This window comes from Sturnira hondurensis, unplaced genomic scaffold (assembly GCF_014824575.4).
Source record: "Sturnira hondurensis isolate 20B ecotype Veracruz unplaced genomic scaffold, ASM1482457v3 Scaffold0001872, whole genome shotgun sequence".
NCBI classification, from domain to species: Eukaryota; Metazoa; Chordata; class Mammalia; order Chiroptera; family Phyllostomidae; genus Sturnira; species Sturnira hondurensis.
This window is the reverse complement of record NW_028074503.1, coordinates 24,047,904-24,071,958: the sequence shown is the minus strand read 5'-3', so window position 1 is coordinate 24,071,958 and position 24,055 is coordinate 24,047,904. Positions and strand designations below refer to the sequence as shown.

Sequence of the window (24,055 nt, the reverse complement as noted above, 5' to 3'; positions counted from 1 at the left end):
GAGGATTTAAATAAGCCTGGGGGCCCAGAAAACTGAGAAACAACCTCCCTTGCTTTGGGGTCTCCGTGGTGTGTGAAGTGGCTGTGAGAAGAGATGACAGCGCCTGCCAAGTCCCTGGCAACACTGACCCGGCTACGCCACTGGATGTGCCTGCTCTGCACGTTCGTGCAGGTGCAGTGATTTCCAGGAGGCCGGGGCAGGGGTGCAGGCTCAGGGCCCAGGTGTGGGGTAAGAGGCCCCCGGCACAGAGGTCACTCTCGCAGCACTTGCTCACCTTCCTTCTCCTTCGCTCCACAGCACTGAGTCAGACACACCACAGGGTGGTCTCTCCCCATTTGGTTTTAGGAGCCCTGAGGGCAGGATACAGGAGGGATTTGATTTTAGTCATCCAGCAAGGTAGGGTGTCAGAGCTAGAATCCGACCCCAGGTCTCTGAATTTCTTCCTGTCCTAGATTAACAGGAATGATCAAAACAATTCTAGTAACAGCTACTACCACCCACCTGTGGGTATTGCTTTAGGTTTCTTTTACACCCACAAAATGTTACAGATGAATAACTAACCAGGTGCGACTTTTGCCTCCCCAGTTCCGCACCTCCCTGCACCTGCTCATGGAGACCCTGAACGCCACCACGCCACACTACGTCCGCTGTATCAAGCCCAATGACGAGAAACTACCCTTCCAGTAAGTGCGTGCGCAGGTGTCGGCCTGCTGCACACGGTCGGAGTCGGGCTGGCCTGGCCCATTGAGTGCAGTCTCTCGGGGCTCCCTCAGGGGCTCAGGGGGACCAGGGAATGGGCAGGCCCAGCCTCACAGCAGTCTGCGGTCTTCAGCAGGGTGCATGGCTGAGGTACACACCCCAGGTGATTTATATGCTGAACACAGGCCCACAGACATTCACCAAGGTCACCCCTCTGCCGCCTGGGAGGATTCCAGGGGAAGAGAATGTACAGTTCCCCATCCCGTGTCCCTCACAGCGGTGTTGAGGACAGTGTGCATGGAGAACCACAGGAACATGTGCCACTGAATGCTGACGTGAGTGTGTCTCTCAGTGAATGTTCCGTCCAGACACAGGAGGCTCGCTGGGGAGGCCGCTAGTATTGAAGCGACTTGACCTACAGTGCGGAGTCGAGTGATGGTGTACTCCAGGGCTCCTGTGTCTCCCGTCCCCTCTGCCCCTGAGTCTCTGGGGTCACCCAGCCTTGCCCACTGTCCCTCCCTCCTCAGCCCACTCCGATCCAGTTCTGCCTCTGGACCTGCCTTGAACATCTCCTTCCAAGTCTGCCTGTTCTTATGTGGTTGATTCCACCCAGATCTATAGAGCTGTGGTACTTAAATGTTTTTGCCTATCTCTGGTTTCTGCCAAGTTCAGACCTTGATTCTGCAGCTTCTTTTGCTACCTCCCATTCGCCCTGTCTGAAACCAGACTCGTCCCTTCCCCACCAGGCTCGCCCGTGTCTGGTCTCTGGGGGAGTAAAGGGCATAAGCGTCTCCTGACATCTCACCTGCCTGCCAGCTAGCTTCCAGACTAGATGACACCTGGGAGTCACTCTGGACCACTGCCATCCGACAGCACTTTCTGTGATGACAGAGCTGCCCTGCAATCTACGTGGTCTGACATGGTAGCCGCTGGTCACAGGTGGCTGTTGGAAGCTTGGACCGTGGCTAGTGGAAGTGAGAAATTGAATTCTTAATTTCATTTCAGAAATTCATTCAGACACCTGTAGGTGGCTCGTGGCTGCCATATTGGACAGCGTAAGCCTTGATTCTTCCTCCTCCCTTCCTCCCCAGGGGCCAGTCATTGTCAAAATCCCATGGAGGCCAAAGTCCCTCACATCTGTCTCCCTTCAGCCTGCCTTCCGTTACCGCCTTGCCTTAGACTGTCCTCATTCTTGTGTGGAAAGCTGCTCGAAGCCTTTGGAATGGCCTGCAGCCTCTTCCAATCCCCCAAGCCTCCACAATGCTATTTCCTCTGTGCAGAAAGAGACATACTTAAATAATTTTAAGTGCTTTCTTCCCAGCTTTCTGATTTCCTTTTTGGTCCTAGCATAATAACTTCTATGAAATAATTTAGTTCGGCAACTCGGACTCTCAGAACGAATGACTGAACTGCCTTGGCCGTTCCCCTCCTCTGATGAAGCCTGACTTGTGCGCACACGGGCCCCGCGCCCGAGAAGGTTAGGGAGGCGGTACTGAACCAGCCTTCTGTGAAGTGGGCCCATTGTTCACTCTTTCCCTTCCTCTGAATGTCTGCTATGCGCTCAGGAACTCCCTCCACCCCTGGGGGCATCTGTTTACCAGCTGGCTGCAGAAGAGAAGAGTCAGTTAGAAGAGCAGCATGTGTGAAAGACACAGATTATGTGTGAAGGGCAAGAGCAAGAGAGAAAAGAGGAAGGCTGGCTATCAGCTCAGCCCCAACCAGTTGTGACCTTGGCTATTTATCCACCAGAACCCGGCGCCAGCCTGCCATGTGCTTTTTGCTTGCTGGGCCTCCCCTTGCAAATGGGAGAAGACGCTGAGGACCTTGAAAGGGGCTTTCTAGTCCTGATATCCCATTTTTTAAAGACCTTCCTTTGCCTCTAGGGACAGAAATCTCTCTCCTGGTAGAGAAACGGGGGGGAAAACGGAACCAACTCAGAAGCTCTGCCACCGGTTGTTTGGCTAATTACAAGCTAGTCCTTCACACCTTCTCATTCCTCCATCTGTTAATTGTGGTTAAAAAGAATTATGAATGGATTCGAGAAGATAATTCACGTGATTAAAATATATAACATAATCAACGTTATTCTGGAAGGAAAGTGCTATGTCCCTCCTCCCATTCCACACAACCGGGCTTTCTCAGCCTCAGCACGATGGACATTTTGGGCTAAGTGGTCCTTTGTTGTGGGGCCGTGCCGTGCCCTGCAGGGAGCGCAGCACCCTGGCCTCAGTCCCCCACATGCCAGTGGCCTCCCCGCCACAGAGGCACTAATGGTGTTTCGGGTCATTGCCAAGTGTTACTTAGAAGACAGAATGGTCCCCAGTGGAGACCGCTGTCCACACTGAGTGCTGATAGCATCTCTTGGACACAGGCCTTTTTCCCTCGGCTGCTTCCTTTATTAAAAAAAAAATCTGTCATATCTAATATTCATTGGGCACTGGGCTAGGACAGGCAGAATGACAGTGAGTAAGACGTGTCCCTTATCTTAAGGAGTTGCCAGTCACAAACTGGCATGACATAGAAGTGACCGTCAGTGGGTCTCTCACAGTGCAGGATCGAGAAAGGAGACCGTGAATGAATGTCCAGTGGGGAGGCAGCAATCTGGGATGGCTCTTCAGGGGAACTGGCCAGGTCTCCTGGAGGCCAGTCTCTTGGTCTCAGAAGCCAGCGGCCCTGAGAGTCTCGGGGTCTGAACTGTGCCCACAGGATGCTGCGGAGCCTGGCGAGGTGGGCGGGGGGCTTGCAGCCTGTGCAAAAACAAGTCAAGTGGCGCACGGCTGCTGAAGTGGGGCCCAGCCAAACACCACGGGAGCCTCGCTCTGCGTCTGCAAGTCTCTGTCTCTGCTCAACCTGCACCTTCTGTTGGGAGGGTGGAGTGTGACCCTACGTTTCAACATTTTGACCCTGTGTGCATCCTGGGTAGTTCTCTAGTCCAGGTGTAGGTGCTGCTTAAACATACCGTGGCCCTTCAAAATTTAACAGGAGGAAGGGCTGTTTTTTACTCCTGTTTACCTAGTAAGGAATGCAGATTGTGAGATGCATTTAACAGTGAGTTTGCTGCTGGGGAGATGAGATTAAAGTGCAGAAGCCTGGCTGTCTTCACGGGCCCTCTGGGGGTGCGTGAGCAGGGAAAGAGGACGACAGTGTCATCTTTGTCCCGCCACCTCCTTTTTCCTAGTAGCGTTCCTCTCCTTTATGTCCCTCGATCATTACGACAGCCAGCAAGGTATAGCTGGGCAGCTAGTCTCCTAGTGACTAGATGAGGCAACCAAGTTACAGAGGGAGTGTGTTTTGCCCAAAGTGGCACTAGCAGAGCTGAGGCCAGTTGTTCCCTTCCCCCTTGCTCATTTCCCTCACCCGAGGGAAGGAGGCGATGTTGAGGTCATTAAGAAGCAGGGAGGAATGTTCACACCGAGTTCACAGGTCCTTTGCCGGATGCCTTTCATGGGACCCGCTCGGTGTGGGGGGCTCTGCAGGAGACTGAGCAGGCCGTACCGAGGTGGGAGGACTAGAGTCTCTAGTGGAAAGAGGTGACTCAAGGGTGGCAGGCCCCAGGCTGGGCCTTCCTGCAGAGTTCCAGAATCCTGAGTGGGCCCAGCTGCTGGGACAGGAACACCTTGGACTGTCAGGGAGCATGGCAGACCGGTGTGATGGGAGGTTGCCCACTGGGGCTGTACAGGCAGAGAAGCCTCCTCCGCATTTTTCCAACAGAACCAGGAGGTGGCCTGACTGCAGGGCCAATGTGTGTGCTGAATCCAGAGTGACCCGTAGTATCCGGGGCTGAGTATAGAGGGCCTGGCCCGTGGCTTGGGCTGAGCTGCAGACCAGCCAGGAGCAAAGGGAGCATTTATTTCTCCTCCCTTCTCAGACTGGGGCAACAGCCTTAGCAAATTATAAATCGTGGTCAATTCTAGTTCAGCTTAACTCTCCACGAAGACTCCCTGATTACCTCAGCCAACCGCAGCATCCTCCCTGTGGTTTCTTGTAGCAACTTAACCACACTTACTGCATGCCGCCCTGTGGGGTACACTTTCTGTACCCCCTCATCCTCTGCAAGTGTGGATACTCTTAGGACGCCTGACCATGTCTGGCTTTACTAAATATATGTGCTTGAACAAACACTAGGGTTTCAGTGCTAGGCTTAGCATTGCGGGGCGTGTCAGTTGTTAAGACATTTCTTTTATCTTCAGAGACTGGAAGGGAAAGTCCTTCATCGGTGTGATTCTGAACTGAGCTGCTGTCGTGGCCACAACTGACAATATGGTGCCCTTATGTGGTACCAGGTGCTGTTCTAACTGCTTTCCTGGGCCATTGCATTTCATCTTCACACTAACCTTATAAAAGGAGTACTGTTGCTATCTCAGTTTTATAGATGGGGAAACTGAAGCCCAAACCTCATGTTGCTTGCCCCAAATTACATGGGCAGCTGGTAAGCGGCCGTGTCTTTCCAGCTCAGAAATGCCTGAAACTCACCCTTTTAACTCCCGAGCCACAGGCACATATGTTTGGGCCATTGAATTAAGACAGGTGCCCATGGGGATGGGAATAATAAAGGAAGGAGGAGAGGCGAGCATGAGTCTTGGAGGACAGAGAGAATTCAAGGAGGCAAAGAAGAGGGGTGTCCCAGCCAAGACCGAGAACGTGCGCAGAGCTGAGAGGCTGATGAGCATCTTTGCTTTTCAGCTGCCCTTGTGCCCCGTGGCGCAGGCTGACTGGTAGCTCGGGGTGAGAGGAGCTGGTCCGCCTTCTCTCTTGTCCTGGTCCTCTCTGCAGGATGGCCCCTCATTGCTTCTCTGGTTGTCTTGCAGCTTTGACCCAAAGAGAGCGGTGCAGCAGCTCCGAGCGTGCGGGGTGTTAGAGACCATCCGGATCAGCGCGGCCGGCTACCCGTCCAGGTGCGTGCCCAGATCGGCGTTGGCCTGGGTGATCAGCTAGCCGGGGTTGCGAGGAGGGTTTCTCCTTTTCTCCACTCCCACCTTGTCCCTTTTACCTCCCCACCCTTTTCTCACTCATGGTAAAAAAAAAAGCATCTAACATCCACTATTTTAACCATTTTAAGCGGAAAGCTCAGTGGCATTAGTACATCCACGTTGTCATGCAACTGTCGCCACCATCCATTTGCAGAACTTTTTTCCTCTTGAAAACTGAACCTCCATGCCTATGAAACAGTAGCTCCCCACTCCTCCCCTAGCCGAGCCCTGACAGCTGCCATGACACTGTCTGTCTGTGTGATTCGGATGATTCCAACCGTTTCACGTGAATGGAATCACACAGTATTTGCCTTCTTGCAACTGGCTTATTCCACTCAGCACGATGCCCTCTGGGTTCACTCACGTTGCAGCACGGTCAGAATGTCCCTTTTTAAGGCTGAGTAATAGTCTGCTGTGGGTACACACCACACTGTATCTGTCAGTGACTCCTTTGCCTTTTAGTGTAGACTCACATCTATGGTTCTGTTTGCACTAATGTGCCCCTGCTCTGATCCACGTGCACCGTGGGTAACCCAGCCAGCCACCAGCATCTGTTGAAGTTCTGCCAAGACTGGGTGTCCCCTGGACACTGGCCTGGAATAGGGGAGGGGGCAGGGGGCCACCATCTAGCTCCCGTGAAGTCACACTGTGCGCCAGTGTCACAGAGGCCAGCCATCTGCCAAGAACTGGAGCTGAGCAGGGCCGAGCTGTAGGCCAGAGCCTGTGGTGTTGCCTGTGTCCCAGGGAGCCCCTAAGTGTTGGGGGCAGAGAGTCAGAAACAGGACGGGGAGATGCTGTCCAGCTCCCTCTTCCCTGCCATCTCCACCTGGCGCTTTCCCGCCGTGCTCGCAGAACCATTTCATAAGCAGTGGTTAATTACCCAGAAACAGCCTCCCCATCGTGAAAGTCAGGCCTGGGCAGGAAGCTGCCAATGGACTTAGGAATTTGCATTTGACCTGGAAAGCCCAGCACTGTCACTAATGGGCACAGCCAGGCAGCTTTTCAAACCTCAGCAGGTTCAGGCATTATTCGGAATGATCTGCTCTAGCCAGGGTTGGAAGACTATTGTTACTTCGACCACATCCCTCTCTGCTTGGACAAAAGCCAGGCAGTGTCCTGGGGCTCCATCTCGTTTTTCTTCAAACTTAGAGTCTGAACACAAGCAGGTGACAGCTACTTGACCCTAGATGAAGGATCTGCCCCTTCCCCGGCTGCCTCGCGGTGTCTGGCATCAGCCTTTGATTGAGAGAATGGGGCTGAGGCCACGGGCGCAGCCATTCACTTGCGAGTTCGAAGTACTGCAGCCTGGCCAGTTAGATCACCTGTCTTGGCCCGCTATGCCCCGCACTCAGATCAGGCGGAATTCCTCAACCCAGAGTGAGACAAGGACCTCAGGGAGCTGCAGCGCCCCTGCTGGTCAGACTCTGCGCCACAGGCACTGGCTGCACTCCTGCCCCTGGGCTCCTGTGCTCATTTAGTCTCCCAGAAAGGTTTCTTTAGTCCTGGGTTTCTCAAGAGCTTCATCACAACCCACTAGCAGGTCAGGAAATCAGTGGAATGGGTTGTGACTGATATATTGTTTTTTTAACAAGATATGTTGGGATGAAAACATAAGATGGCAATTTGTGGTAGACAGGACACCGTGACACAGCCTTATGTCCGTGTTATCCGTGTTATGAATAGGTGTGGGCACGTCATGATTTAAATGTACTTTCACTGCTGAGACCCAGGGAAGGAAGGGAGCCGCTCAAGGCCACCAGCTGGTTAGTGATGGAGTTGGGGCTGGCACCGCCCTTCCTCTGCCCCGCCAGGTGGCAGGAGCCGAGCACCTTACTGCCCGCATCAGTGAGGAGTTGACATCCAAGCAGAGACTGGAGGAATGAGGCACCAGGCAGGGTCCTCTGGTCTGGCCTGCAGGGCTGGGCCCAACCCTGAGGCCTGGTGTAAAACTTCTCCCTGCTCAGTCTAACTTGTAAAAAAAAAAAACAAACAAACAAACAAAGAAATCAGTCCAGACCTTAGGATTGTGGCTGGGCTCCAGCTGAATGACACCGGTGATTCAACCCTGGGGCTCTGGTGTCAGGCCTAGACTCCAGTGTCACCTTCATGCCTTCAGGCTGGGTGACCTCAGGTGAGCACATTAATCTCTCTGGGCCTGGGTTCTCTTATCATTCAATGGAATGATCATATTCATAGGTAGTTGTGATGAGTAAGAATGCATTTACAGTTTTCAGCACAGTGTTCAGGCATTTAATTAAGTGTTTATTACTCATCAGATATGAGCAAGAAGCCACATTCCTGTGGGTGTAATTATATGGGTAGAACATGTCTATACCAGAAAAGTCTAGCTTTTCCGTGTGTGACATCCTGGTGTGTCTTAAACTGTTGAGGGTCCTCCCGTAAGAAACTGCGGGATCACAGGTCCTTCTAGCCACAGCGCAGAGGCCTGGGGGTGAGCCGAGACACCCAGCTTGTCTTTGCATAAAACTTAGGTTTGGTGCTGACGGGGGCTTGCCCTGTGGGAGGCATGAACGTTGGCACTGGATCGCACCAGGGGAAAAGCAGCAAGGGGAGCACATGACCGCTGCCATTGCAAGGCAGGTGGCACCATGGGGACCCATGCCAGTGCGCAAAGAATCCACCCATTTCACCAGCAGTCTCTGATGGAACGAGTTGCCCAGTATCAGGACCAGAGACTGGCAGAGGGCATGGAGCTCTGTTCTCGGAGGCTGTCAGGGAAAGGCCAGCTGTCCTGGGTGGTGCGGTTGACGATAGACTGCGCTGTGGGCTGAGGCCACCTCTGCGTCATCAAGCTTGCTCACAGCCTCACTGTGAAATCGGAGTGACAGTGCGTCAGCCACACTCCTGCTGGTTTTTCTGTCACGGTACAGAATGATCAGTTTGGGGGTGGGAGAGGGAGGGGGAGAGGGTTTTAGCTCAGTGGTCTCACATGAGCTTTGTGGAGAATGAGAAGATTTTCTTGCCATCATGGTGTCTGTCCTACTCCCTGTCTCGTCCCTTATCCAGCTCCAGCCCTGTGCTGATGGCTATGAGCGATTAAGGACCTAAATCACAGCTCTGCCCACCAGGAGCTCACAGTCTGGGAGAAGTGATACAAGCCCAAACCACTTAGAAAACAACACACAATCAGGTGCAAGTTAGGGAGGAATTGTGACTTGGTGGAAGAGGTGAGATTGGAGCTGGGCCTTGAGGGGTGAGGAGGATTTGGATGGGTGGGGAGACAGCAGGAGGCCACTGCTGGCCAGGGGGCAGCGTACCGTCCAGGATGGAAGAAGAGATAATGTGCTTTTCCCATCCAGTGATTTGGGAAGAGTTCTCTGCCAGCTCAGGCCCTAGTCCTGCTGTCCGGTCCTCCAGCCGTAGCATCCTGAGAGGCCAGGTGTGCTTTTTGCCTCATCAGACAACCTCTCCTTGGCAGCAAAGGGGGTGCATTGCCTCCAAGTCTTTGGACCCATGGAGATAATGGCCCCTCCAACTGTTCATTCCGTCTGGCTCCAGCCACAGTTGCCAGTAAGGTTGCAATGCCCACAGACTTGCTGGCCTCATGTAGGGATGCTGATGGATGTCTTTTCCTGCCTCCCTAATTGTTTCCAACTTCTGTCTAGCAGATAGCTACAAGGGCATCTGCGCCTTTTCTTTTTGTGATTGCAGGCATTGTGGGAGATAGAGGGAAGGGAGGAAAGACTGTACTTCCGGTAGCACAGGAAATGGTACTTAACACCGTGGTCTCGGTGTTCCTGCTTGAATCCAGAACACTGCCTTGCATCTCCTCACCTTCACTTTCTCAGCAGAGTTTGGGAAAAGGTCAAAGAGAGGGTTTCCTTCCCCACTGCCATTTGAAATGTTAACTTCTGGAAAGAGGCACTGTTGTGGCACTTTAGTTCAGTCTGAGGCAGAGTGGGATTATCCCTGTTACTTCGTGTACATCCTAGTTCCCTTTCATCTGCTCCTCAAAGCCAGGCCACCGCCCCTCGAGTTGCATCTGTTTTGGAACATGAGTGGTGAGGGGACAGCTGTGGGCAGCCACCACGCCTGTAATGGCCTGACTCTGTGCGTTGCCTAACTTTCTGCACCTGCCCACTGTGGAAACCACACTGGTTTTTGGAGTAACTGTGTGGTTTTGGTGTTTTTTGTTCTGTATTTTGTTTGTTTTTTATGCTACCTAACGGCTTCATCTGGGAATCTGATCTGTGTCTGCTGTGCCTGGAGATAAAGCCAATGAGGTTTTATAGACAGTGTGTCCATTCAAGGTGTTAGCTGTTGAAGGCAGTGCCTGTCATGTGTACTGACCTGGGCATACAGAGCTGAGCGTTGTGTTGATTGGACTTTGAGAGAACTTCTTGGGACTAGAGTGGCTTGAATAGATCGGGGTCCTTGCAAAAAGAATCTGTCTCCATGGTGGCCGAGACCCAGCCCAGCAGAGGGATCTCACTGGCATGAGCTGGCCACGTAACCACACAGTTTTGCACAGCTGCCCCTCGGGGAAATCTCAATGGCTTCTTCAATTGAGGGAATTACCCTTTTTCCACGTTTCTCCTACTTCAGTGGCCAGAGGGTCACAGGACGGTGGTGAAACAGGACATAGGGCTCTTGCCCAGGAGCCCGGGCAGAGGGCCCTTTCCCACTGGGATTTCAGGCCTTGCTCCTGCACCGACTCGTGGACCCCAAACTGTGGGCCTTGCTCTAAAGCTGACATCCGCTCGGTGCTGCCTGGAGCCCAGCAGGCCGGCCGGCCCTGGCTCTGCTGCTCCCGCCCCGACCCCGCCATCAGCACGCCTTTCTATTTTTACCCTCCCTGGGAAATCCGGCTCTCTGGGAGTCTGATTTAAAATGAGAATCATTCAACTTGAAATGTGCAGCAGCGGCTAAGAAATATGTTCATTATCATGTACATAAAGCACTGTGATAAATGCTCTGTCTGGGAAGAGACGCCGTCCGCCAGTCACGGATGGGCTCCCACCCCTCCCCCCACGGCCCCCCCACTGCCGAGTGTCCTGTGCTGCTGCAGTCTCCTGCCTCCTCCTGGGGACCTGGAGCCGCTTTGTGTCCGGGAGGAACTGTGAAGCAGATACCACTTAGGCAAAAACAGCATCTGTGTGGGGCTGCTTGAATGTGCATTGTTTATATATTTTGTTAAAAAATGCCTTTTTCCTAAATCTTCAGTTCTCCATCACTTCATTTATCTCATCTTGTTCACATCAGAAAAACTCAACCATGCTTTCTGGAAGGAGCTCCACGCCTCCCCCAGCTTCTGGCCCCCGGCCCCGTGTGGAGTAAATAGCGAAGCGCTGTGGGGCTGGGGAGAGGCTGAGAAATTGCCGTATTGACTTTCCTGTTGAATCGTGATTAACACGCACGGCCCCTAGCCTTGTTATGAAAAATCCCACAGTGAGGGGATCGTTTTAAACTTATTTTGGAGTGCAGTAATTCTTTTTATTTATTTATTTGGGGGAGGGAGGGAGGGAGAGAAGCATCGATTTGTTGTTCCACTTATTTATGTGTCGATTCTTGTATGTGCCCTGACCAAGGATTGAACCCACAAACTTGGCGTGTCTAGACGATGCTCTAAGACCTGGGCTACCCGGCCAGGGTTGGAGTGCAGTGATTCTGTACCTCAGGATCTTACAGCCCTCAGTTCTGGCTCCTTTGCCTGAGAGCTGTGCTCACGTCCTTGGACTTGAGTCTGGGACAGGGTTCTCATCTGGGCTGCACAGCACGGCCACCTGGAAGGGATTAGGTGGGTTTGAATTACTCTGATGATCAGAGGGGGGAAGTCAAACTCAAAATCTACTTTGGGGAGAAAATAGTTCTTTCTGAACTACATCCAAATGTGTGAACAGTGTTATCTCCAGGGGTTAGAATATGGCCTCTTTTAACTGACTGACGTATACTTTTCTGCATTAAAAAAGCCTTCCATGAGCTGTATTAGTTTTGTGAGAAGCAACCCAACCTTTGAAGACCCAGCTGCATTCCGGGCAGGGCTCCCACTCAGCAGTAGCACCTGCGGCTGCGTGTGCTGGGGCAGACACCCCGCGAGTGGGTCTGCCTCTGGTCAGCCCCCCAGAGGGGCCTTCAGCCACGATCCTGGAATTCCCCCAAGCACTGAAACTCTTGGGGGTCACCAAGGGAGGACAGCGCATTTCAGCTGCTCTGAGAAGGGCACTACGGGAGAAATATCGATCCCCATGGGACACTCTCAGACTACCTGTGGCCCTCCCGTGACCCAGAGGCAGAACATGTCACCTGATACACCTGTGTTCCCTCCAGGTGGGCCTACCATGATTTCTTCAACCGGTACCGGGTGCTGATCAAGAAGAGAGAGCTCGCCAGCGCAGACAGAAAGGCCATCTGCAGGTCTGTCTTGGAGCGCCTCGTCAAGGTGAGCGGCCAGGCCCCGGGCTCCAGGAAAGACTTACCTGAGCAGCAGTGAGGACTGCGGAGGGTGGGGTGATGAGGCAGTAATGGTCTTTGGGGGTCTTTATCCTTCTTATTGCAACTGTTTCTGAGCTGCTGGTCCCGTTTTCATACATCACTGACTGAAGGAGAAGCCCCATCACCTGCCTACAGCGCATCCTAGCTCTTTTCCATACCACAGCACACAGAGAAAGTGAAATTACTCACGCAGTCCGCTGGGGTTTGTGGTGAGGCCCCTCCTGCCTGACAGCTCCTGGCCCCAGGTCTCTGGCTTCTGCAGAGCTCAGGCTCCATCTGCCATCGCCTGCCACCTGTGACGTGCCCGGGGCTCTGTCCTGGAGCCTGGCACCAGCGGAGGGGAAAATAGCCGTGTTTCTCCTGCCTTTCTCCTCGTGTAGCTGGCCTGCCACAGGCCCAATGCCAGATGCTGTCTTACATTAGACAACAGACTTCACTTTGGTGGGAACAACCCGAACTCTCTCTGGACATCTGAGACTGGAGAACTATGATAGCAGAACTATCGGGGGCCTTTTATGATGACCACTTCATTATTTCCAGAGTGTTTAGTGATTACAGCAGAGCATATTACTTAATGGTCTCGATAAAGAGTTAAATATGTCACAAATCTTCCCTTTAAGAAGGTAATAGAATCACGTCAAAAGTAATTTTCTTTTGCTAGGAAAATCTCTTCAGCTGGAGCAGCGCATTGCCAGCCCAGGATGTAAGGCCCACTGTTACCCTGTATGAGTGGGACAGTTAGTCCCCGAGCATTGTCTTAGCTGCTCAAGTCTGTAGCGGAGACAATGCGCAGCCGCATACTAACCAGTCAGTACAGAGCCATAGGGTGACAGTCTCATTCATTGAAGGTTGCACTTGGCTGTTTGGACTCTGGTTAATTGAGGGTTTTGCCAAGGTGCATTTAACTGTGTTTGCATCTCAACATCTCATTTTTCACGGGTGAGAAAAATCTGTGTTCAAGGTCAGCTGGTTCTGAGTGACATGGAGCATCAGGAGTCTTTCTCCTTGTGTGTATCAGGAGCTGCCTCTTAGTGTGTGGTTTTTTTTTTCCTCCCAGAGTAGGAAGTGGAGTGTGTGTACTATGGCTCCCAAAATGCAGCAGGCCCTCATCCCCACCCCTCACCCCCAGCCCTGGGCTTGGCCCTCCACTGTGAGGGCTGAACCACCTTCCTGTGCTCCCCACCCCTTCCTCAACCAAGGGAGCCTCCTCAGCAAGGCAGGGAGAGGAGCAGGTGCCGGGCCAGGGCCAGGCCCCCGCCATGTCTTCCCTGCAGCCTGGCCATGGAGGAGACAGTCAGCAATGGTCTAGCTGGACGCTTTGTCCCAGCCCAGCACGGCTGAGGCGGTGCCCTCTTCCCTGGGTGTAGACCCGGGCTCCTGTTGGCTGTGCAGGGCTCAGGCCATGAAGAGCGGTGATTCTGCGTTACTTCGCAGCCACATGTCAGTGTCGGGCAGTCTTGTGTGTTTTCCAGAGACCGTGTCTTATTGCTTATGGCCGTCTCGCCCATGAGCAAAACCAGACAGAAGTTAGCTTACAAAGGGCATGCAGTTGTTGTGGGCTAACTCTTGAGCGTTCTAGCCCAGGCTGGTTTGCAAGCCCACTACTGCGTCATAGATCCTTGCTCACCTGGACGAGTGCAGGGAAGAGCATCTAATTTTAACGTNCGTTACTTCGCAGCCACATGTCAGTGTCGGGCAGTCTTGTGTGTTTTCCAGAGACCGTGTCTTATTGCTTATGGCCGTCTCGCCCATGAGCAAAACCAGACAGAAGTTAGCTTACAAAGGGCATGCAGTTGTTGTGGGCTAACTCTTGAGCGTTCTAGCCCAGGCTGGTCTGCAAGCCCACTACTGCGTCATAGATCCTTGCTCACCTGGACGAGTGCAGGGAAGAGCATCTAATTTTAATGTAAATAGATGTGATTAAGACAGTAATTATATGTTCCTTCCAAATCTCATACCGTAGTTTGAAGCCTAATAAAACTTACTTGGGGAGTTATTTGTGACCTGAAATTATTCAGTCAACTGTCTGGCCATACGAGGAGAATCTTTCTAAGATGTTGACCAGATCAGGCCATTCCCTTGCTCAGAGTCCCCCAGTGGCCCCCCTCTAATTTTTTGGTCTGTGATGACTGGTTCCTCCCGTCCCCACCCTCACTTCCCTGCTCAGTCATCCCAGCTATCCTGTTCCTCAAACACACACAGCTTGTTGCCACCACAGGACATTTGCATCTGCTCTGCTTATAAACTCTCCTCTAGACTTTCTCCGGGCTGCCTCCTTCTGTTCACTGAGGCCTTGGCTCAGAGATGGCTTATGTTGTCCTGTGGAAACAGTTCCATCCCACCTTCCAGCTCTCACCTGAAAACAGATTGTGTCTTTGCTAAAACAAAACAAAGCATACTTTGTCTTTGTGCTCACCATGTCAGCTGCTCGAGAAGCAGGCATGTCGTTCATAGCCCCATCCTGGGCACCGAGCCCAGGGCCCGCGCCATAGGTGCAGGTGGACTCGGTGGCTGGCACAGGATTGCTGAGAGCTACTGTGTGTCTAAGGCGCAGGGATCTGTGAGCTCTGACGGGAATTCTGCACGGGAAAGACTGGTGGGGTGGACCTGTCACCTCACTTCTCTCTGATGGTGAACCAGCTGTCCTTCCTGCCTTGTAAAGGACCCTGACAAGTTCCAGTTTGGCCAAACCAAGATCTTCTTCCGAGCAGGCCAGGTGGCCTACCTGGAGAAGCTTCGGGCTGACAAGTTCCGAGCGGCCACCATCATGATTCAGAAAACTGTGCGGGGCTGGCTGCAGAGGGTGAAATACCGCAGGCTGAAGGGGGCTGCCTTAACTCTGCAGAGGTACTGCCGAGGACACCTGGCCCGCAGGTGAGCCGAGCTGGGGCCCGTCTGGGCAGCAGGTTGGGGGTGGGAGGCCGGGCTCTCTTAGCTGGTGGGCTTCTCTCAGCCTCTGTCCTCCGAGTGGTTCTTGTTGGGCTCTAGCTGCACCCCAACTTCGACCCAGCAGCTGGGCCCGTCTCTCTCATGCCCCTCTCACCTGAGGGAGTAGGTCCAGTTCCCAGGTGTCCCAGTCCCCGCAGTCTGTTCCTGTCACAGCAGTGCCACCTTGGACTGACTGGTTTTGCCAGGAAACCACCACTTTCTTTTTACTTAACCGGACTCCAAAGTAAAATGATCTTCTTTGATAAAAGTGGTAAATTCGGCCTTTCTGCCATCGTGAACTTGTACCCTGCTTCCTGATTTACGCTGCCGTGTCAAAACCCGCTGGGAGTTGGGAGCTGGGCCGGAGAGGTCCCGGGAGGCCCCCGTTTGAGCCGTTTCACTGAGTCCGCACGGGGAGAGTGGGACTTGTTCCACCACAGGCGGCCACCAAGGGCCGAGCCCGGGTGCCTGTCAGGCTGTCTGCCTAGCCTAACACCAAGCCGAAGAAACCTCTCGACTTTAGCTGCCGCCCCACTGACTGAGGTTGTCGGGTGGATGAAATGCGAGAGCTGTCTAGGCGTCCCTCCTGAGACAGGCTCGGAGGACACGGCCTCCTGTAAGACCCGGCCCTGGTTGACAATCAGCGACCTCTGCCAGTAGGGGTGTCCTTGGAGAAGTGACAGTAATTGCCGTGAGGTCTTGCAATTGGAAGCCAATGCAATTCAGTCACCTCTGCCTAAATGTGAAAAAATCAGCGAGCCCCGCAGTTACGAGGCCAGAGCAGGAACCCTTCGTACTGCGAACACAGAAGCCTGCTCCTGCCCACCTCCCGTCCTGGCCGTGAGCTGTTCACTCGAGCACATGCAGGGATGGCCAGCCCCTGCGATCACTTCTAAACCGCTTAGAGGTGACCTCCGGAACAAAATGCGAACCGACACTAAGTAATCACCAACAGCCTGTGCCAGCTAAGTCGTCACTGACTGTCCTGTGCGTGGGACTCCGCCTGGCGCCCGGGAGGGAAGACGTGAAGCAGAGCTGGCCGGTGCTCCCTGTGAGAGTCTGTGTTCCAGCGGATGCACGGGGCCCACCTGTGGAGAGGACCTGGGGGAGCCGGAAATCCGACTCATTTCGGCAGGGCCGCGGGGCTGGGGGGTTACCTCCTCCTCTGGGGCTGCACTAGATGAGTTCTAAGTCCTTGTAGCTTTTAATATTCTGAGTCCGCAGTCGAATACTTGCTATGAGTGTGTCACCGAACAAAGTCCCCAAGGAGTGTGAGAGGCGTCAGACCGACATTCTGTCTTGGTGGCTGTGGTGGGGAATGAGGAAGCGCAGCAGAGGAAAGTCACTGTCCTCGTGCAGCCCGACCCGGGCAGAGGGGCTGGGGGACGGGGACGCGGTGAGATCCAGGCAGGCCCGAGAAGGTGGTGTCCATTCAGCGAACATTTCCTTAGCACCTACTAGGCCAGGCCCTGTACTAGATGTGGGGGGCGCGAGGACAACTGAGATGTGTCCCCAGTATCTCTAAGCCCCGTGAGTCCAGGGGACAGGCACAAGTGTGGACTCGGGTGTGCCGAGGTTGTGGCGAGGGGCTTGCAGGTGAGGGGTGGGCCCACGAAGGTCGCAGAGTTGGTGGCACTCCCGCCGAGTTTCGTGGGAAGGCCTGTTGGATGACAAGGAAGAGGCAAGTTCTGTCTTCCTGAGCCTGGGCTTCAAGTGCCTGGGCGCTGCTACCCTGACTGACACCCTGGGTCAGTCGGGGTGATGAGACTTGGCTTGATCCGGAGTGTCCAGACGGGGACCCCAGGTGGGGCCCAGCGGGGAGGGGCTTCGTTCAGGACCCACTCAGAGCTGCTGTCAGCGTGGCCCGCCCCTGTCTCCCTCCCCAGGCTGGCTGAGCATCTGCGGAGGACCCGGGCGGCCGTCGTGCTCCAGAAGCAGTACCGCATGCAGAGGGCCCGCCGGGCCTACCAGAGGGTCCTCGGGGCTGCCATCGTCATCCAGGCCTTCATGCGGGGCATGTACGTGCGAAGGGCCTACCACCAGGTGTGTAGCCGCTCCAGGGACTTGCGGGCTGGGGACCTAGACATCGATAGCCACAAATGCATCCTCACCAACTCGGATGTTTGTTGGGGGCACCTAAGTTTTTTCTAAGTCATTGCACAGCTCTGTTCTCACTGAATCCAAAGTCCCATGAGATATGTTAGGGTTTTCCAGAGAAAGAGAACCACTGGAGATAAGAATGTGTGTGTGTGTAAATTCATTAGGCGGGATGGGCTCAGTGATTATGGAGGCTGATGAGTCTCCTGTCTGCAGCTGGAGGCCCAGGAAGGCAAGTGGGCGTATTCAGCTCAAGTCTGCAGGCCTCCGACGCAGGGGAGGCTATGGTGTGAGTCCCACCTGAGGGCAGGAAAAGGAGGGATGAGACATCCCAGCTCAGCACTGGAAAGGGGGTGAATTCCTCCTTCCTCCACCCTTTGTTCCGTTCAGGGCCCCCGTGGACTGGGCGGTGCCACCCCCACTGAGTCCACTGTGTGTATTGCTCACCTCTCTGGAAACACCCTCACAGACACTCCCAGAAGCAGCCCTTAACCTGGGCACCCACAGCCAGTTAACACATAAGATTAACCACCACAGCTGGGAAGGGTGCCTGCCTTTGTCCCCCTTCGACAGCTGAGGTGGTTGGAGAAGCTCCGTCACCTCCCCAAGCACACTCAGCCAGCCCGTGGCGGAGCCCAGCGGCCCGTCTTGGGTTTGCTCAGACTTTGAAAGCAGGGCTGACATTAGACGGCACCAGGCCCAGACCCTTTATTTAGTACATCAGCAACCTTAGGCCCAGCAAGGAGGGGTCAGGAGAGGGGCCCTGGCTCCTCCCGGCCAGGCCATTACCCCATGAAGCTGAGCTGCCTGGTGAGGTGGCCTCACGTCCCAGCACCTCCTGCCACCAAGTCCCCCCACACAACTGACACTCAAGGCCAAGGCCAAAGATGGGTTGAAAGAAAACATCTAAAATGGTTTATTTTTCTAAAATGAACATCTCTATCAGGACGGAGCACACCCTGATGTGCTAGGTGGGGAACTTGGACCAGGGGACAAAGGTTCTGTGACTGTTCCTGGGGGGTTGGTGACACATGTGCGTCATCACCGGGGAAGGGACAGGTGGTACTTGGGAGGCACTAGGTTCAAACCAGCTCCTCTAGGAGCCATGGGACCAGGCAGGCGGTCTCTCAGGATGTTTGCCTTTTTATCCCTTTATTCTACAAACACTTATTTTGCAGGGTGTTGGGGCAAGAACGTTGATAACACTTCAGTTTTCTGAGTGGTGGTAGCGTGGCGGTAAAAACAAGAGCCAGTCAGCATGTTAGGCTGACTGCATGTTAGGCACGCAACTCCTGACCTGCAAGGTCAGACTGACCTGCAAGCCCAGTCTGTGGCTGTAAGCCGTCAGCAGCCCACTGCGGGCCCCCACCCAGGGCTCTTGCCCCCGCTCCCCTCACCAGTACGGAAGCCGAGTCTGGTGAATGGGGCGGTGCTGGCCGGAAAATCTTCAGGCCCCTTCAACTTTGAGGATTTTAGACTATGGTTTGCTAACTGATAAAAGAGAAAGTTAAAAAAACAGAACAAGGGTTTGACACCTGACTCCCTGCAGGCATGCAGGCTGCAGAACTTGGGAAGACTTGTTCTTAAAGCCAGTGACCATCAAAGCCTTACATTTCAGGGGGGCAGATCCTCTCTGTATCTCCTAAAGCTTAGCTGACCATGGCCGTCACCTCCCCTGGGCAGTGCATGAGCCTCTCTTGCTCCCGTCCTGCAGTGCAGACTCACCAGGTGTGTGCTTGTCCCCTGCCAGGTCCTCCGGGAGCACAAGGCCACTATCATCCAGAAGCACACTCGGGGCTGGATGGCACGCCAGCGCTTCCAGCGGCTGCGGGGCGCGGCCATTGTCATCCAGTGCGCTTTCCGGAGGCTCAAGGCCAAGCAGGAGCTGAAGGCCCTCAAGATTGAGGCTCGCTCAGCAGAGCACCTGAAACGCCTCAACGTGGGCATGGAGAACAAAGTGGTGCAGCTGCAGCGGAAGATCGACGACCAGGTGGGGTCAGGATCCCCCCCCAGGGGCTGGGCGCTGCGGGCTGCTCCGTGTTTGAGAGAGGCCCACTGCTTCCTCTGGGAACTTCACAGGCCACAGGCCCAAGAGAGTGCGCGTGTCCTCAGGGTGTCCCTGCTCGGCAGCGAGGGCTACCGACTATGGCAGGCAGAATAACAGCCCCAAAGATGCCCACATCCTAATCCCCAAAGCCTCTGAATATGGTACCTTACAGGGCAAAAGGCACTTTGCAGATGTGATTGAGTCAAGGACCTGGAGATGGGGAGGAAACCCTGGAGTGAGTGGGCCCAGCATTTTCACAGGTGCGCTCGTCAGAGAGGCAGGAAGGTCAGAGTCCGAGAAGGAGAAGTGAGGACAGGCCTGGGGGTGGGAGTGATGTGGGTCCTGATCAGGGAATGTACACAGCCCATAGCAACCGGAGAAGGCCACGAGAGGGGTCCTCCCGTAGAGCCTCCAGGAGGGGCTCTGCCTCGCTGACCCATTAGATGCCTGACCTCCAGAAGTGTAGGGTCATGGATGTGTATTGTTTCAGGCCACTGGCTCAGCGGTAATTTGTCAGAGCAGCAAGAGGAAGGGAATCCATTAGCCTGAAGTCACGCTCTCCCTCCCTTGTCAAGGCAGCTTGATGTGGGAGCTGTGGCTGGTGTTTGTGGAGGGTTCACTGCCAGCCATGCTCTGTCCTATGCTCTGTCTGTCTAATTCTCTTAACTCTTACAACAGTGACACAAATAGTATTATCCTGCTGCTTTGTAACAGTGAGAAAACTGAGAGGGCAAGTGACTTCCTCAAGTCATACAGGTAACAGTGGTGGGGCCACCATTTGAGCCCCAGCTGTCTGGCTCCAGAGCCTGTCTACTCACCACTTTGGTCTTCTGGCCCTCTGTTGTTGTGTGGTGTGGCGTTGTGTGGTATTGTGTGGTGTCGTGGCAAGAGCACATGCTTTGGAATTAGAGTCCAGTTTGATCTCAGCGCTGCCATTCAGAAGTTGCGTGCCTGATCTAACCACTCCAAGCCTCAGTTTCCTGGTCTGTAAAATGGGGCTGTAGGAGGTATAAGTGAGTGGACTTTGCCAAAGAGCCCGCCATGCTGCAGGAAACTCAGGAAATGGTTACTGTTGATACTGCGTTTAAGTGCTTTCCGTTGTCTTCCTTCTCTGGCCAGCTTCCTGTGTCAGTGACTCACATGAGTGACAAGTTACTGATCAAGTCCCTGCAAGGGTGGGGTGCTGTACGAGGTGCCAGGAGGGATTGGAGACAGACCTGGGACACCCAGCACCCCCGCCAGGTTGGAAAGACGAGGCACCCACTGTGTGGTGGCCCAAGGGCCAGTCTTCCTTCTCTTTAGAACAACTTTGGTGCTCTGGTGGGCTCAGTGAACAGGGACGACTCCGACACGCACTGGGTGCTATATTGTGAGGGAGCGGCTGTACCCCAGTGGGGCCCCCACTACCCTGACCTTTCTCCTATCACCAGGCCCTGTGATAGGCGTTTCATGTTCCCTCTCATTTGATCTTTACACAGTTTTGCGAGGTCATTTTACAGAGGAGGACATTGTAGACCAGGGACATCGGGTACCTTGCCAAGGTCAGAGAGTTAGAAAGGTCTAGAACCAGCATTCCAGCCCAGGTCTGTCTGACCCCACTGCCTTGAGTAGGGCGATGCTAATGTTTCAATCCCAAGCATTTGTAAGTTTCAGTCCTTTCCAGTGCCGTTGCTTGGCTGAGCTCCCAGAGTCGGAAGGGAGTTCACTCAGTGTTACTTGGCTCATGCATGGTGTTAGGATGACCACAGGAGCAGGCCCCTGCAGCTCCCAGAGGGCTTGTGGACAGAGAGGGAGAGTGTGCACCAAATGTGCATGACGTGGGCGAGTGAAGAAAGAGGGTGAGTTAGCACTGGGGCCACCAGGCATTGCCTGGGAGGTCACTTGGTTTTATTGTATCTATTCTATGCTAAGCATTTTTTAGGTTTCTCCTGACCCCAGTAGACCAAGAAAATAAGTGATTCGTTTCATACCAGAGCCATCTGCCCAGAACGAGAGCCCCAAAGCAGTGCAGAGATGGCAGTGCCGTGTTCCTACTCCTCTGCTCTTGCAAAAAAAAATTTCTGACACGAGACAATCACCCCGGAGGTTTTCTTCTCTACGTGAGTTTTGCAGAATGTCCAGGTTGGCACGGCTCCTTAGTGGGGAAGCAAGGCAGACAGCTGAGTGTAGGGTAAAGACACTCGGTGCCTGCCTGTGGCAATGTGCAGGGTCAGGGGAGAAGGGCCACCCGCTCAGAGGGACAGGAGTAGAAAGGGAGAGATCTGGTCTCTGGGACTGGACGTTTGAAAAATGCCAGCACAATGGTGTCCAAGCTTTTTATTATCACTACTGTGGCTGTTGACATTTGACCAGAAAAGATATCTGGGGAGTCCAATTTTGCCAGTTACCTTCTGAGCAAAGAAAAGACAAGAAGGCTTTGTGGGCACGGCTGTACCTTGCCCAGTGCCCTGGGTACTGCCCGGCCACCTCAGCCCGTCAGGGCTGGCATTGGCTTTGCTGATTTCCGAAGCTGACTCAAGAGGTTAAAAATAGGTCTGGTATTTTACAATTCACGTGCTTGAACATCAGAGAGAAGCAGATTTAAAAGGCTATTTTTAAAAAGAGCTTTTGCCTTTCTTTGGCTTCCTGCTTGGCAAGCATCTGTGAATGGTGGCAGGTGTTACCCACCCAGGGCAAGGGCCCTGGGAGCAGGGTATGGTCAGAGGAGGCAGGGAGGGTGCATCCGATCTTGCTTTCTTGCACCCCTCCCCATGTTGCCTGACTGTGTGCCATTCACTATTCTCAAATTCACATAGGAACTTATTTAACCCTCACCATAGCCCTATGAAATAATACCAATATTATTCACATTTTAAACTGAGGCACAGAGAGGTTAACTAGTCTGGCCAAGGTTACACAGCTAGTAAGCAGCACGCCTTGGCACTGTAGTTCCAGAGTGTATTCTGCCACCTCTGACTAGTGCAGACAGTGTAAGGCTCAGACTGACTGGCCCCTTGCAGTGGGGTGAGCCCTGGGGTCCTGGGCCACACTGGGCACTCTGCCGTGGAATATGCCCATATGATCTGTGGTACCAGCTTATCAGAGATTCTTGCATCAGAGCTGCCTCTCAGCAGCAGAGCCGCCACTGGCAAATGAGTGGGTTTCTGTTCTTTCAGTGATGCCTGGAATGCCTCAGGCTGGCCCCGATACACAGGGCTCTCCAGCAGAGGGAGAGCAGACACGTGTGCCAGGGATGCCGCAGACAAAGGCACCTCCAAGCATTTGTCAGGCAGTATGGAGTGGATGAGCTCCCAGCCGGATTGAGGCCTGAGTTCTGTCTGAGTTATATTTGCAAAGAGCTGACAGCTTGGGATTGGGGCCAAACCTCCCATTGAACCCTGAGTCTTCCAGGGGCTGGGGGGTGAGGGAGGGTTGTTCGCTTAAGATCTCTACGGTAACTTCTAGCTCAGCAGTGCACTGACACCATGGTGGGGTGAGAGGAGTAGCTCCCCACCCCCCCCACCCCCCCCACCCCCCGGGGTGGATTGCGAGGCGGGGGGTGCTTTTAAATTATCAAGAAGTCAGCAAGGGAGGAAACTGAAAAATAAAACCAGGGTGAGGCTAGCGCCCAAAGTTCATATGCAGGCTTTGTGCACCCAACTAGAAAGACACAGAGTCCGCACGTCCTTCCAAGGACACTAGGGAAAGGAGGAAACAGGTCCCTTGACAGTTGCTGGAAGAGAAAGTGAAGGGTTGGAGCTGTCCTTGGTGCTGACGGTTTCTTGTGTGTTTTTGTAACGTGATGTAATAAGCCCCGTGCTTCACAATCCCCTTCAGCAGGAAGGGACAGTGACAGTTCCTAGGAACAGTGTTTACAGTGTCCTTGGTTGAGGCCATGCTGTGACATTTTTCAGCCAAAATGTTCTGACCTGTGAACTCGGCTTTCCCAGTGCAGCTTCGCTTAGGCACAACGTGTAGAGCGACTAGTTCAGTGGCACCTGTGACCTTTTCATAGTAAAGGTCAAGTTTCTTAGGCCTTTATGAATATAAGACTATATTTATGTTTTACCTGAAAAATATTGGCACAAACATGTGAATTCAGTTAGTAGCCTTTTTATATATATATAAGAAAAAAAACTTTACCCAAGGACGTGCTTATTGACTTTAGAGAGAAGAGAAGGGATGGCAAAAGAGGGAGGGAAGCATTGATGTGAGAGATAAATGTCAATCAGTTGCCTCTCATACACACCCTGACCAGGGGCCAAACCCATAGCCTAGGTGTGTGCCCTGGGTTGGGGATCAAACCCTCAACCTTCCAGTGTATGGGGCAATGCTTCCGCCAACTGAGCCACACTGGCCAGAGCAGTCAGTAGCCATTTATTCATTTATTTATTTTTTACAGCTCTTATTTATTTACTTTTAGAGGGGAAGGGGGAGAGAGAGAGGGAGAAAAACATCAATGTGTGGCTGCCTCTCATGCACCCTGCACTGGGGACCTGGCCCACAACCCTGATTGGGAATCAGACTGGTAACCCTTTGGTTCATAGACTGGCACTCAATCCACTGAGCCACACCAGCCAGGGCAATAGCCTTTTAAATCAGTTTGATTGAGTACACTTAGTATGGACACAGTAAGTGTGTTAAACTTTTTCATGTGTGTGATCACAAAAGCATTCATATGCATTTGAAAAATAATATGTTACAAGTCAGCTTTTGGCCTTCTGTGCCTCAGTTTTCTCAGCTGTGAAGTGGGGCCATGAATCAGCCTTACTACATAGGGTTTTTCAGAGGAGGGAATGCGTTAGTGTGCACCACAGTGTCTGCCGCAACAGCAAGCACCCACTAAGTACCAGCACTGTGTGTGGGGTGTGTCATTTTTTTG

At 53.5% G+C, this 24,055-nt stretch overlaps 1 protein-coding gene across 2 annotated transcripts in view; it reads left to right on the top strand.

The window, feature by feature from the left end:
• The window catches only part of MYO5B (myosin VB), a 254,815-nt gene that overhangs the window by 180,600 nt on the left and 50,160 nt on the right, over positions 1–24,055 (top strand). For both annotated transcript variants that reach the window (XM_037034115.1, XM_037034116.1), the window contains exons 16-21: positions 586–683; positions 5,508–5,594; positions 11,958–12,069; positions 14,785–14,996; positions 16,937–17,093; positions 18,898–19,137. In XM_037034115.1, coding sequence (XP_036890010.1) covers positions 586–683; positions 5,508–5,594; positions 11,958–12,069; positions 14,785–14,996; positions 16,937–17,093; positions 18,898–19,137 — 906 coding nt within the window. The remainder of the gene's footprint in view (positions 1–585; positions 684–5,507; positions 5,595–11,957; positions 12,070–14,784; positions 14,997–16,936; positions 17,094–18,897; positions 19,138–24,055) is intronic.